The 14,850-nt window shown below is 37.9% G+C and overlaps 1 protein-coding gene across 1 annotated transcript in view; it reads right to left on the bottom strand.

The window, feature by feature from the left end:
• ankfn1a (ankyrin repeat and fibronectin type III domain containing 1a) overlaps positions 1–14,850 on the bottom strand; it is a 116,220-nt gene that overhangs the window by 33,817 nt on the left and 67,553 nt on the right. Inside the window, exons 10-14 of the mRNA XM_055175586.2 lie at positions 10,921–11,115; positions 6,905–7,018; positions 4,326–4,423; positions 3,012–3,102; positions 194–301 (exon numbers count right to left, since the gene is read on the bottom strand). Coding sequence (XP_055031561.2) covers positions 194–301; positions 3,012–3,102; positions 4,326–4,423; positions 6,905–7,018; positions 10,921–11,115 — 606 coding nt within the window. The remainder of the gene's footprint in view (positions 1–193; positions 302–3,011; positions 3,103–4,325; positions 4,424–6,904; positions 7,019–10,920; positions 11,116–14,850) is intronic.

The raw sequence follows: 14,850 nt of genomic DNA, 5'->3' as shown, positions 1-14,850 counted from the left end.
CACTCGATTTTTATAATCTCTTTTTTGGAGTACTTACATTTTACTTATGTATTGGTATATAAAGACAGTTTCAACAAATTTGTAAAAAAGTTTTTTAGATAATTCCTGCCTATCCTGCCTTTAAACTGTGCTTTAAAAATGTTTATGCATGTATGTGCACCAATAAAAAAGTGTTGTGTGTTTGTGTGTGTACCTCCACAGCAGTAGTGCTGGTGTGTGGCTCGAACCTGCTGTAACAGCCTCTCCATCGCCTCGATGTGCCCTCTCCTCCGGTTCTCTCTCCCATCGCAATCCTTCCAGTCTGTAACAAAAGCATTATCACCAAAAGCTCAGTTTTATCACGTCATTGTCTAGCCAATAAAACAGGCCGGCATATTTACGGCTATTAATGTTATATTTAAGTGCCTTGTGCAATAGTTATCAAATGCTTCATTAAATTTGACTCAATTGTCATTTTCCTCCAAGGACCGATCCTAGCTTAGCAACTGTTGCCGTCTGCCGTATCATCAGAGAACCTTCTGCTCTTTTATAATGCGTTAAATGGATGTCATGTGTGTTTTAAATTGAACTTTAAAGAAATTTTGGTAAAATGTTGTCATAGTAACAAGGTACTGAGTGAGGACACACAGCATTTTTCCTGCGCATACTGTGTAAAATTGGCTCCTTAGCCAACTAAATATTTAACACCAGTAAGGACAAACTGAAAAAATTATTGTGAGGTTAATTTATATTATTAACTAATCAATTATAATTCATTCATTTATGTATTGATTTAGGCCATAGCAGATGAGATAGCAACTAACGAGTATCACGAGTATGTTGTGGAGACAGTTTAAAAATCAATATTTCCCTATCGGCTTCTCAGCTAATAAGCGTTTGCCTTTATCACAGTTCTGATTATCACAGTTTTCAGAATCACATTAATGCACAGAACCATGCTAGCCTTGTGCTTTTGGCAAAAAAAAATCCACTTTCAACATTTTAATTAAAACAATCGAAATCAATTTATAAACTTGATGTTAGAAAACGTGCAGGTTATTTTGCAATGAATTGTTACAAAACAGCAAATTGCCAGTGCAGTGAGCCAGTGAATAACACCACACCAGAGTCCTTAAAGTGCAGGCTGTGTCCATAATAAAGAGTCTGATGGCCTGAGGGGAAAAGCTTTTCTGTATAACTACCTCTGTTCAGTTAGGAACAAACAAAAAAATTATATAAAATGATGTTAAATTCTTATTCAGTGGTCAACATGACATAGCTCCAAAAAGCACATCCATCCAGGCCTTGCTCCAGCTATGAAATGTAATGTGGGCCAAGCGATGTACCTGTTCCCTTACATGCATCCATCCATCATTAAAGTAATCCAAATGTTGTATTCCACTCAGAGGAAAAAATCCTCTTATCTTTTGCATTTAGTACATTTTACATGTAAGAATCTTTTATTTTATTTTATTTTTTCAAAAGAGCCACTTGTTTGTGTTCAGCAAATAGCATGATTATGAGTAAATTTTGGTCAGCTAAAATCTCATTCAATCAATTAATTCCTATGGGGTGTTAAAGGAATATTCAATTTTCTTAAAAGAAAAATCCAGATAATTTACTCACCACCATGTCATCCAAAATGTTGATGTCTTTCTTTGTTCAGTCGAGAAGAAATTATGTTTTTTGAGGAAAACATTGCAGGATTTTTCTCATTTTAATGGACTTTAATAGAGCCCAACATTTAATACCTAACTCTACACCTAACAGTTTTTTTCAACAGAGTTTCAAAGGTCTATAAACGATCCCAAACAAGTCATAAGGGTCTTATCTAGCAAAACAATTGTCATTTTTGACAAGAAAAATAACAAATATACACTTTTAAACCACAACTTTTCGTGTAGGTCTGGTCCAGCGCGACCTTACGTAAATGCGTGGTGACGTAGGGAGGTCACGTGTTACATATATAAAACGCAAATTTGCGGACCATTGTAAACAATAAACTGACACAAAGACATTAATTAGTATCAGTTGACATACAACAACAAAGGAACGGTCCTCCTTCAACACACTTGTAAACACTGGGGCGGAGTTACACGTTCATCCTCTGTGACCTCTTGACGTCATGACGTATTGCGTGGGGTCACGCTGGCGCATCACGACCGGATTTAGACGAGAAGTTGTGGTTTAAAAGTGTATATTTGTTATTTTTATTGTCAAAAATGAAAATCGTTTTGCTAGATAAGACCCTTATGCCTCGTTTGGGATCGTTTATAGTCATTTGAAACTCCGTTGAAAAAAACTGTTAAGTGTTGAGTTAAGTATTAAATGTTGGGCTCTATTAAAGTCCATTAAAATGAGAAAAATCCTGCAAAGTTTTCCTCAAAAAACATAATTTCTTCTCGGCTGAACAAAGAAAGACATCAACATTTTGGATGACATGGTGGTGAGTAAATTATCTGGATTTTTCTTTTAAGAAAATGGAATATTCCTTTAAGTACATCCTTATGAGCAACAGTAACCAAAAGATGGCAGAACTTGGTGAACCGAATGCAATATATTATAAGGATGTAAAAAATCAGTGAAGGTCACACTCACTGTAAATGTATTTTTATAAATGACATTTTCAAAAATCTACTTTTCTTCTGATAGTTTCTGCTCTTAGCAATGCACGGTTACATGCACTTTCATAAAAACTTTTATATTGCTATTTGCTGACGTAAAACCTGTCACCCCTGGCGACACGACACGTCTTCAGCAGCACTTGTATAAAAGATGAAACTCAAGGCCGGATACAGAGAGCATCAGATTGAGTGGAAGTCGTGACGGCTAAATAATAACACAGTTCTACATCCAAGGATGTTAGCTGCAATCAACACAATGCTTTCTCTTATAAACCAGGATATTTTAAATACAAGCACAAAGCTATGCTGATGCAATTCACAATGGTTCAAATATCTTCCAGCTGTTTTAGACTGTAGTATGGTGTGCTTTAGAGATGTTTGAAAGTGCTTGTGGCTACAGTTACTTACTGGAGGGAACTGCAGAGGGAGGCTGAGACAGTTGCGCTGGACCCCAACCCTTCATATTGTAGGCGGACACTTGGACGTAGTACTGTCTACCCTAAGACAAAACGAGACAAAAACATTTTAAAAACCATTTGTTACCCCCACAACAGTTTTTGATTTTACTGCACAATATTAATAGGCATGTCTATTGTGTACCCTGCTCAAAATAAGAGCTTTGATGGTTTGCTTATCTTAGCTGGTTTAAGATCAGTGGCGGCTCGTGACTGCTCATCCGAGGGACGCTAATTTAAAATAAGTGTTCAGGGTGTCATGTGTGTTGCTTGCGTTTTCATAATATGTGTTTGTGCGTCATGTAAACCATGTGTATCACGTGTTTTGTCAAAATAAGTGCCTGCTGCACACGCGTCAAAAGCGTTTATGGTAAAAGAGACCCTCATGTTAAAAAAATACACTCACTTAACAATAAACTCTGATTACGCATGAAATTATGCGAGTATCTAGCAAACGTGAGAGTCTCTTTTATCATAAACCCTTTAGACGCGTCTGCAGCAGGCATTTATTTTGACAAGACACGTGATGAACACAGGATCTCTAAAACACATATTTTGAATAAAGGAACCACACACATGATGGGCTACATACATGTTGTGACGAACTTCGCATTGAGCGCCATCAAAAAAAGAAGTCACCGGCCGCCACTGTTTAAGAGGGATTTTGTATCTGGCATAGTCAATCTCATAACCTGGTGTTTAGATGGTTGATCAGGGGCCTCATTTATAAAGCGTGCATTCGCACAGATTTGATTGTAAAGTGTGCGTACGCAAAAATCCACGACAAAGTCCATATTTATTAAAACTGTCCGAGCAGACGTACGCACTTTTGCTTGTCTGATTGCTGCAGGTTTTGTGGAAATATAAGCCATTCTTGCTCTTCAAAATTGGGTTTAAACATTGACAAACGCTTTTTTATATGTCTATGACATTAATTACGCATCGTTTAAAGGTTGAAATCTGAAACTGCTCGGCTGAGCACAAGTTAATTTGCGATTTATAGATTTGATAGGGGTCCGTGCGTTTTCTGCGCGTACGTTTGGTTTATGAATCACACTATTTTGATAAATGATCGTAAGATCAAATGTAGGATGGTTTTTACACAGCATTTTATAAATGGGGCCCCAGATGGTCTCCTTACCTGACCGCCAACAAGTGCTTAAAACCCCCCAAAAACCAACACACTGAATAACCAGCTAAGAGCAGATGGATTTAAGGTGTTTTTAGCAGTGTATAACATTTATTAGCTCCTACGTTTTTATCTTACCGTAGTGAGACCCGTTATTGTGCACTTCAGGGACTGCATATTCTCTAAAGTCAGCTCACCGGCTAATAAAGAGAAGTCCTTTAGACAGCTCCATTCCACTGCAATACAATTTACCATACATTATATGGTGTCAACAGAGAGAGAGAGAGAGAGAGAGAGAGAGAGAGAGAGAGAGAGAGAGAGAGAGAGAGAGAGAGAGAGAGAGAGAAAGAGAGAGAGAGAGAGAGAGAGAAGCAAAACGTAAGCAAAAAACTAAAGAACCGAAAATAATCAAAAGGATGAGAACACAAGTTGGTCTTGTAATACATAAAATCAACATTCAGCAAATATAAACAAAAGCTACACATCAACAGTACAGTAGCTAATTTATAATGAAACTTCATGAATTTTTAATTGGGTTTTTATGAGTGCTTGCTTAAGCAAAAATCACCACTAGGATGTTGCTATGCAGTTGCTTAAAGGCACAATATGTAATTTCTGCCCCATGTAGCTGCTAAACAACAACAATGGTTAAACAGCATGGAATGACAGGAGTTGTACTCTTCATCTTCAATGTATTCAGGAATTGAATCTAACATGACTCACAAATCATGTTCATGGATACGTATTGAAATAAAGTTTTAAATCATTACATTATAGGCCGAAATCTCTAAAACGCTACCTTCGAAGGGAGCATTCGAAAGCTTAAAGGCATCAAGCCAAGTCCGAATCCAATCTTTGGTTTACTTCCTGTCCCCTGAGATACCTTCATCATTTTGTCCCACAATACGCACCACCGGCGCAACATCATAGAATGTCTCTGAACAGGTTCACACCCACTTTTAGGGGAAACGAACCAGATTTCTCATAGACTTCCATACAAAATAGCGGCACAAAGCAACGTTCGTACACAGCCGACAGGACTTAAGAAATCACTTAGATTAAACATGTCAAGTAATTATATGTCCACCATTCCTGCCATAGAGTTTGAAAGGTAAATCAATAAACTTAATTTGGTCAATTTAAAAACATGTCCCTTCATTCTCCCAGCGTCAAATTTGTGTACTGTAACAACGCTAGTCAGTGATCGCTAAGCCAGGCTAGTTGTATGGCTGGACAGAAAAAAACACTCAGTACTCTAAATAATATAAAGACATATTATATACATTAAAAGATGTTTAGTTTTAAATACAAAGTGAAATCATTTACTGGCTTTCCTGTTGACTCGACAAGTAAATATCCGGGAATGACAACTCTGGCCAGTGGGTAGCGTTGTCACACAAATTTGAAGCTAGGAGAATGAAGGGACATGTTTTTTATTGACCAAATTAAGTTGTTGTATCGTTCGTGCTCTATGGCAGGCAGGGTGGACATATAATTACTTGACATGTTTAATCTAAGTGATTTTTAAAAAAATCCAGATAATTTACTCACCACCATGTCATCCAAAATGTTGATGTTTTTCTTTGTTCAGTCGAGAAGAAATTATGTTTTTTGAGGAAAACATTCCAGGATTTTTCTCATTTTAATGGGCTTTAATGGACACAACATGTAACTGTTTTAATGCAGTTTAAAATTGCAGTTTCAAAGGACTCTAAACGATGCCAAACGAGGCATAAGGGTCTTATATGCACTTTTAAAACACAACTTTGCCCCAGCGCGACCTCACGTAATTGCGTAATGCCGTGGAACGGTCACGTGTTACATATATGAAACGCACATTTGCGGACCATTTTAAACAATAAACTGACACAAAGACATTAATTAGTATCATTCGACATACAACAACGTCATATCATTCGACATACAACAATTTTTTTTAAAGAAAATGGACTGATCCTTTAAGTTATTTACGCCCCGCAGCTGTGTACAAACATTGCTTTGTCCCACTATTTTGTACGGAAATATAATGGAAGTCTAGTTTGTTTCCCCCCCAAAAAGGGGCAGTGACGAAATTGACAGTCAAGTCAATGTCTATGTGTAGGCATGCACAAGTAATGTTATTGGTCGAGCCTGGTCGAGTTTGAAAAAATAAAATGGCGGCCAAGAAAGCGTCTGGAGCAAAAATTTAGTGTAAACAAAGGTTATATTTTCACTTTTTACAGAATTCTGTTACGCTGCCTATAAAGGCTGTCAAAATGTGTTTCCCATAAGTCAGTGCCTCATGAGGCAGTGAGGCAACAAGTCAACTGCCTTATTTTGGGATGCAGCCATAATGTAAGCTCACGGTGTGGCTTGATGAAAGTAACAACAGAGAGGGGTGCTACTGTGCTACTACTTCCCCATTCTGTATACTTACGCATGCAAACTACAACTTCTTCATGTGGCACTGCACTGTTTCGTACTGCTTTTGATGTCATAGCCTGATCGGTCTGCGCAGTGCCAGATGAAGTCAAACACATCTATAGCTTCTGTGTCAGCAAGCAGAAAAACCCGGACATTACACCATTGATTAGTGACCCTATAAACAGGGGTGCTAGTAGTTTTTGGTGCAAAATTCTTACATATTGTGACTTTAAGTGTTCTATGGTTACTGTATTTTGTTGTCTTTAGATAAACAGTATATATATTCTGGTCTTGTACGAAAAGGCTGCACTGACCTTTGTATTTGGTCACCACAGCAGAGTTCATGCTGGCAGGTTCCTGAAAGGTAACAGTGAGCGACGTGCTGCCAGTAACACTCAGACGCACAGCTGAAGGAGCATCCGGTGGCCCTAAAAAATCAGTTCAATGGTCACAAAGCAGCCTGCTGGTGAATGAAACACTTTACGCCGTGTGACAACTTTATGCTTTGTGTCACACTTCATTTAGTGACAAACTAGCTGCAAGAACTCAAGTGCATTGTGGGTATAAAAATAAGCACCTGAATACTAAGAACAGAAATCATTTCCTGACACAGTGAGAATTATTTCCCCTCAACGATGTTTCACGGCTCCGAGCATCAATAACAAGACGCCGATACTAATTTGAAACTAAGAAATGTAATGAACATCTGAATGAGTCACAAAATAAACAACTGTAATTAAAGGTGATGTTAATATGAAAAGCTGGGATGCCACACTTCTAAGTGCGTCTGACATGATTTCCTGTAAATTACCATTTTTTATCACTCTTGTGTTTGGGTTCAGTAATTTCACGTTGATTGCAATAAAATGTTATTCGTCAGTTATTGAAATGCCATATTTTCAAAAATGTTGGGGTCTCCAACCTTTTTGTGAGCAGAGGCTATACCACAATGAATAAAATAATCTGAAGGGCGACTTTTTTGATATAGTCTACTCAAAACCTTTTTGTTTTACTTGTTGATTTTATTTTATTTTACTTGTTGATATGTTTTTCATCACTGTGCAAAAGTCTTAGGCCACCACCACCAGACTTGTTGTTTTAGAAGTTTAAATGTCCATCCATATTTATTTTTAAATCTTTTTTTTAAATAACAAACAGAAAATACAGGAAATACATACAAAAAAATTATATTTTCAGAACTAAATGCCTTCTTTAGGCATCGTCAGTGTTTAGTGTGACCTCTCTTGGCACTAAACATATCTTGAGCATTTTGAGCAGAATGAAGTAAAAATACTATTTCTTTAAAATAGGATTTCATTTCATTTAGGTTTAAGAGATCCTCCAGTTCCCTGCTATTCTTCAAGTGAATGGGAGTTTACCCTAAAAACTTGACACATCAGTTTACATTTTTATATAGTTTTTAATACAACATACACATTTCTTGTATTTTCTGGATGTATTCTATTAAAAAGACTAAGAAACAATTATATACGTATGATCACATTCTATCATTGCAAAAACAACTAATTCTGACATGGTAGCATAAGACTTTTGCACAAGTACTGTACATAATATATATAAAAGAGATAAAAGAATCCAAGCTAATATAAAACCACTTCTAAGAACATCTCCAGTCACTCTTCACTGTTCTCTGAATAAAAGTAAAAGGCTTAAAAATTTGGTCAATATTCAAATATATTATTAAACCTCCTTTAACAGGGTACTCCTTGACGTACGCGTGGCATCGTTCATCCAATTCTTCTTTTTGTGCACTTATGCTGCGTTTACACCAGTAGAGGCGGTAGAGGCGTCAAGTGTGAGTGATGTCAATGTTAAATCAATGTGAAGGTCTCGCGGCACGAATGAGGTGTTTAGCGCGGCGTGGTAGATGCGATTCTGCCTCACTCGCGCTTCTAGTTCGCGCGAATGCCGCAAATTGAGCGTCTGACGCGGTATGCGCAAATGGTGCTTTTTGTACATTTTGCGTTTGACGCGAATTTGCGGCTAATGCCCGAGTTGAAAAATTGTAACTTTGGCGGATTAACCAATCAGGAGTCTGCTTGCTGCTGTGGCGGCAGCCCCGCCCGGAGTCACTCATTCAACATGAAGGTATTGTCCGTGAGCAGTCACCCAGAGCTAGGGGTGCACGATTCATGCTAAAATGTGAATCACGATTTTTCTCCATGGGAATTGAGATCCCGATTCTCTCACCCAATCCTCTCTTTTTTGTGAAAATTGCGGCTCCAAATCCAACAAGTAAATGACTGTGTTTAGGTCTCCCGCCTTGTTATACGTCACACGAGTGACAGCGGAACGCCGGAAATGAGATGAGAGAGGAGAGAAACGATCGGGTCTGATTGGTGATTGAATAAGGTTTGGTTTTACCCTGTATGAGTGTGTGTTAGCAAGTTTGACTGATATTATAGCATCTTGGATTGTGATGTAAATACGTGAACACGTGAATGCAGCATCTAAATACAGGGAAATACTGTATGTGCAAGTGAATCGCCGTCATTTAAAATGAAGATCGCATTTATGTATGAATCGAGATCGTGATTCTTTTTCCGATTAATCGTGCAGCCCTACCCAGAGCTATACGGCACAAGATCTTATTTCTATAAAGACAGGAATAAAAAGGACCTCGCTTGGAAGAGTGTCAGTGAGGACATTGGGCAACATGTTAAGTTGTAAAAACACATTTCAATTTTGAGTCACGTGACATTTATCGACCCGCGGCATTCTCGCCATCTTTTAAACTATTTTCCCCCTATAGTAAGGTGACCAAATACAAACCGGTAACTCTCTCAATGAATGCACAATCATCATCAGCCATCTTGCAAACAGGCAGCATAGCGCTTGCCCCTCCCACAAGAAGCGGATTTCGTCTCTGACACGCGTCAAATGCTTGCTTTTTTACTTCGCTCTAGACGCACGAATCCATTCAAACGGTTCAAGCGGCAAACTAGAGGCGCGGTAGGCGCGATTTTGTCGCATAAACGCGGCTGCTGTAAATGCAGCATTAAAGGATTTTGCTGAACATGCATCTTGTTGTTTAACGGATTGTTTCAACAACAAAAATAAGTGCATCTTATGCGTAATTAAAGTTTACTATTAAGGGAGCGTCTTGCGTGTATTTCGTGAGCGTCTCTATTATCATAAACGGTTTTGTGTTCACAATCAACAGTATGTTTTCATGACGGTGCGCAAAAAAGTAATTATTTTTAATTCTGTTAGGTTATGCTAAGGGCACAGAAATAACAAAACAACACCTTTAGATGTTAAAATGCTTTTAATTGTTTGTGGTTTGTTTGTTGAATCACTGTCAGTTTAACTGAAACCATATATATATCTGTGATTTGATTATCTGTAATCATGGAAGTGGATGCATAGTGTTGTCTGATTGATGTATGTATTTTTTGGTCAGTGTAAAAGATCGATTTCCACTCTGTGTGAACGGAAAATACATTTAAATCAAAATCATATATGCAGTTTCATGTACCGAGTATAACATTCGGGCACAGAAATTAAGGGTCAATAAGGGTTAAACAAATGCAACTAAAATACAAACTGTGAAGTTGCTTGTAAGAATAATTATGAATAGCACCTTCTTTCTATGGTCTTTTGCACTTTTTTTTGCATTCGCCGGCTGCTTGTTAGCACCTGCGATTTATACTTGAAACTCACATCACAGCTAATAGCACCCCTCTGCGCCTCTTGTGAGCAATTTGTGTGTGTCTATGGCGAAAGCATTGCTGATTTGCCATGTCTGCCTCCACTTGAGGATGTTTACAAAGAGAAGTCATCTGATATAACAAGAAATCAATCTGACGGTGGTGTGAGAGGAAAATATTTTGTGTGCTCTAAGCTCCAGTCATTTCAAGCCATTGAAAACAATATTAATATCGGTAGACCAAATGATCACAGTGGATTGTTTGCAGTGGCTAATAAATTTCACTGTAGGAGCGGTGTGAGAACAGATAACCTTTCAGCTCACAGATGCTGATAGATTAGACTCGGCCGACAGTAAATAAAAGGCTAAGCTTTAGAAACTGGAGATGTAATCAGATTAGGCATCTGTGTTTCTAAGGGAAAAGTTTACCCAAGTATGAAATTCACTCATCTTTATGGCGTTCATCATCATAATTGGTCACATAACAAGCGAGAACAAATGCCATTAAGCATAAGTAGCTGGAATAATTCTTATAGGGACAACAAAACATTAGACATTCTGCTTAAGATCATCTTCTGGGTTTTTACAAAAGAAAGATAAAAACAGGCCAATGATGTGATGTGAACAGCATACACAAGCACAATGTGCGGTTTAACTCACTTGCATGCTCGAATCCGGTACGCATTCGCTTGTACAGCCTGCATCTCCACTCCCAGTCTTTAAGATGTTTTTCCTTGTCAGACGTTTCCAGGCTGAGACTCTCTCTCATCACCTGGGTGGACAGCTCACTGGCTCTTCTCTGAGCTTCTTGCACCAGCGCTGAGAGATGGGCATCTCTGCTTTCAAGACTGACAACTGTAACACAACAACACAGCTCAATTACAGAGCTGTTTTTTCCTTCACACCAGAGATTTTTTTAGCTTGCGTTTGACCTTGAGTTTCTGTTTGAGCTTCAGAATGTCTTATTTCTGCCCTGTGGTGCAGAAACATACTTAAACACTATGCATCTTGATACCACAGAAATTAATTATTAACTTGCAGAAATATTGTAGGGTCAGAAATTCTGGTTCATATAAAACTCTTCATTTATAAATATATATATGAAGAGTTTGGTTCCAAAACGCGATAAATGCACTGATCTATTTAAATGACTGGATTGCTTTAACATTCTATTAAATCAATGGACATTATCAGATTTTAATGATAAAACATCACTTTACTAGTTTCTGTTTTTATCTGAAGTTACCCTGTACATTATTACAACGCAAATGTCCTAAGCATGTACATAGTTATTTACTGAAAGTTGTACATTTTGCTTTTTAAACAGTTATTATACATTCATCTTTATTACAGTATCAAGCAAACAGACCGCAGCATATTTAGTATTAATGACAAACGTGCTCATTCTGAAATCTGAATAAATAACATGCTTTGTACCGTATGTGCATGCAATAATTTGCTGGTTTTGTAATTATGTTATCTTTACAAGTTACCTAAACTTATTTAGAGAAATAACGCTAACCGTGTAGCTGAATGTCAAAAAAACTTTATTTATACCCGTGTCATTAACAGAATACAGAATGCAGCAGACACACTCACACACCTATTTTTATAAATCCATTATCCTGCCCTAAACATAAACATTGCAAATAACACCAGAATTAAATATTATTTTACGTACACATATCCGAAATATTAACCTTATAAACCTGATAAACGCCAGTCCTATTTCTCTGCAGAATGCAATAAATCCACTCAACAAATCACAGCGCCCATTCCAACCATCCCCCCCCCCCCCCCCCCCGACATCTGATACATTAAAGGGGCCATGGCATGAAAATCTGACTTTTTCCATGTTTAAGTGCTATGATTGCTTCTATCAACCTAGAAAATGTGAAAAAGATCAACCCAGTAACTTAGTTTTGGTAAACCATTCTCTACAAGCACATAAAACATAGGTTGTTGAAATTTGGCTCTCCTTATGATGTCATAAGGAGCTCTTATTATAATAATACTGCCCCTTAATCTGCACTATCCAGCCACAGCACTGCCATTTAGTGCAGAGAAAAGCACAATTGAGTTTAATTGCAACAAACCACCATCATTGTGATCAGTTTAGAATATCATCAGCTCATTTTTGCATTTTAAAGGACACACCCAAAACGGCACATTTTTGCACACACCTACAAAGTGACAATTTTAACATGCTATAATAAATTATTTATATGGTATTTTGAGCTAAAACTTCACATATGTGCTCTGGGGACACCAAAGATTTATTTGACATCTTAAAAAGTCTTGTGCCATGTCCCCTTTAAAGAACCTTTATAGTACCACTAAGGGTTTATAAAGCACTTTTTAAAGCAAGGTACTCTATAGAATCATCTTAAAAAGGTTCTGCAATTGTTACAATCAAAGAACCCTTATTTTGTACTTTTTTCTTAAGAGTGTACATTCAATACATATACATGCATATGATAGAGATGGTGGATGAATAGATAGATAGATAAGCTACGTAGAAGCTGTAAAATTCACTTTACTCAAAAACATAGTGAGGGGTTCGAAATGCATGACGTTCCTACTATAAAGAGTAAAATAATTATGATTCCATGCTCTATAATTGAAAATGAGGCTGCAATTCTTAACTATTAAGAAGTTAAATAAAACATAAAAAATCTGTGTTCAAAATTTACTTCTTACCTTACTACGATTGGTACAATGGTAAGCTTATAATAACGATTTATAATTAGCTTGGTCGGGTCGAATTTTGCGGAAAATATAACTTAAAATTTTTTACTTTTTGAACTGTCATCTAGATGGCGGCATTTAATCTGTGAAGTTTTAAGTGACAATCATCAGGGGAATATCATGTAAACATGTTAGCTGTAATTAAAACAATGAAATCGCAAACTGCGGCTTATAAAGGGGAACGTGACCGAGCTCATGCTAAAACAATTAATATGAGCAGGGCTTTCCAACGTAAAAAGGAATTAAATACTAACGCAGAAATGACTTTTTCTTCGAAACAGGTAAGATATCAGGATGTACAACTGTCATGTTTTCTTTCTTTCTTTAAAAGTCATTTTACATAAATTAGATAGACAGAGTATAGGAGAGAACAGGAAACCACAGGCTGGAGAGAGGGGTACGGGATCCCTTAAATGCACTATAAGCTGCTTTGGATAAAAGCACCTTCCAAATGCACAAATGTAAACTTGAACACAAAAGATGTAGAAAATGTCAATTTACGCTTAATTGCGAAATTATCCAGAGTACCTCAACTACTTTAGCTGTAAACAGTAATGACAAATTTACATAAATCCTAAATGAATTTCACAGATAAAATCCTGACTCAAACAACAGGAAGCCATTACATTATCATTAATTCCCCTGGACTAATGTATCTGCTTCAGTCGTGCGAGGTGTGGGGGTTTGGACGAATGTGTTTGGCGCTTGTCTGGAACACACAGGACTGTGTTTGACCGTATAGATTTGTCATGGTAAAACGAATACTGGCCGGTCAGTCCTCATCGTACGCTGTGAATACTAGTGCGTTTTCTTTCAGAGCCTTAGTCATGGACCGTGACAGCAAAATAAACAAATAAATACACGTCTAAAGAAACCCTCTTTCACTGGGGCCGCTCGGCCCACCCGAACCCCTGGAGACGTGAGCTCTCTCCAGGGGAGATGATAAAGTGCGCGCTGTCAGCTCTAAAAAAAAAAGGGGTCCTAACCTAACCGGAGTCTTACACGGAGGGAGAAGAAGGCCATATAAGCCGGCTCGAGGTGCAATTTCCTGTACTCTGAAGATTGACATGCGGCTACTATGTGCGTTTAATTGAATGAACTATAAATTAACAGGCAGGGTCGCCGATATTTCGCTGTCACACACAGTTGGCATTGTTGGGACGGCCTTAAATGTAGGCATTATGGGGCCCGGTTATGGCCATAAACACGCTTTAACTTAAGCTTTAACTCGGCTGGACCTCCAAACTGTCAGACGGCTGGTGATTGATTTACTTGGCACTTTTTGCATGACATAAATATAATGCAGAAAGCCCAGGAGGGGAAAACACGGCAATGTTTATTTTCTGTTTGTTTACAAGGAATGGATTGTGCCACGATGAAATGTTTTGGAATTTAACTGCGGCCCAGGTACAATAAATCACTAAGTATAATTGCCCCCCGTTACATGCATCATTGGAAAAGTTAAACCATTAAATGACAAACCTTGTTAAACATTTTCTGAGGGATGCCGTGTGCTGTCTACCCCACCCCGCTGCGACTGCAGTACAACGTCTCCTGTTTGGTCTCAGACAACATTCGGCGTTTTCATGATTGCACCGATTCAAGCGCTCAGCTCGGGAGGATTTTTTTCCACTGCGTTCAAGGTAAGAAACACCTGTTCCACTGTTGCAAAGAAAGTCGGGGACTGAATATGCTATTGATTAATCTAAAGGCAACGGATGCAGATATTTTAAACGTATGTCGGCAATGCACGATAAACGCACTCGGTTCTCCGCAAACACAGATCCGTAAAAAAACGTAGACGTGTGACCAAATTTCAAAACAATTGTTATGTGCTGCATG

This window comes from Misgurnus anguillicaudatus, chromosome 4, assembly GCF_027580225.2.
Source record: "Misgurnus anguillicaudatus chromosome 4, ASM2758022v2, whole genome shotgun sequence".
Classification (NCBI taxonomy): Eukaryota; Metazoa; Chordata; class Actinopteri; order Cypriniformes; family Cobitidae; genus Misgurnus; species Misgurnus anguillicaudatus.
Note: the sequence above shows the minus strand (reverse complement) of the source record. Positions and strands in the feature narration are given on the sequence as shown.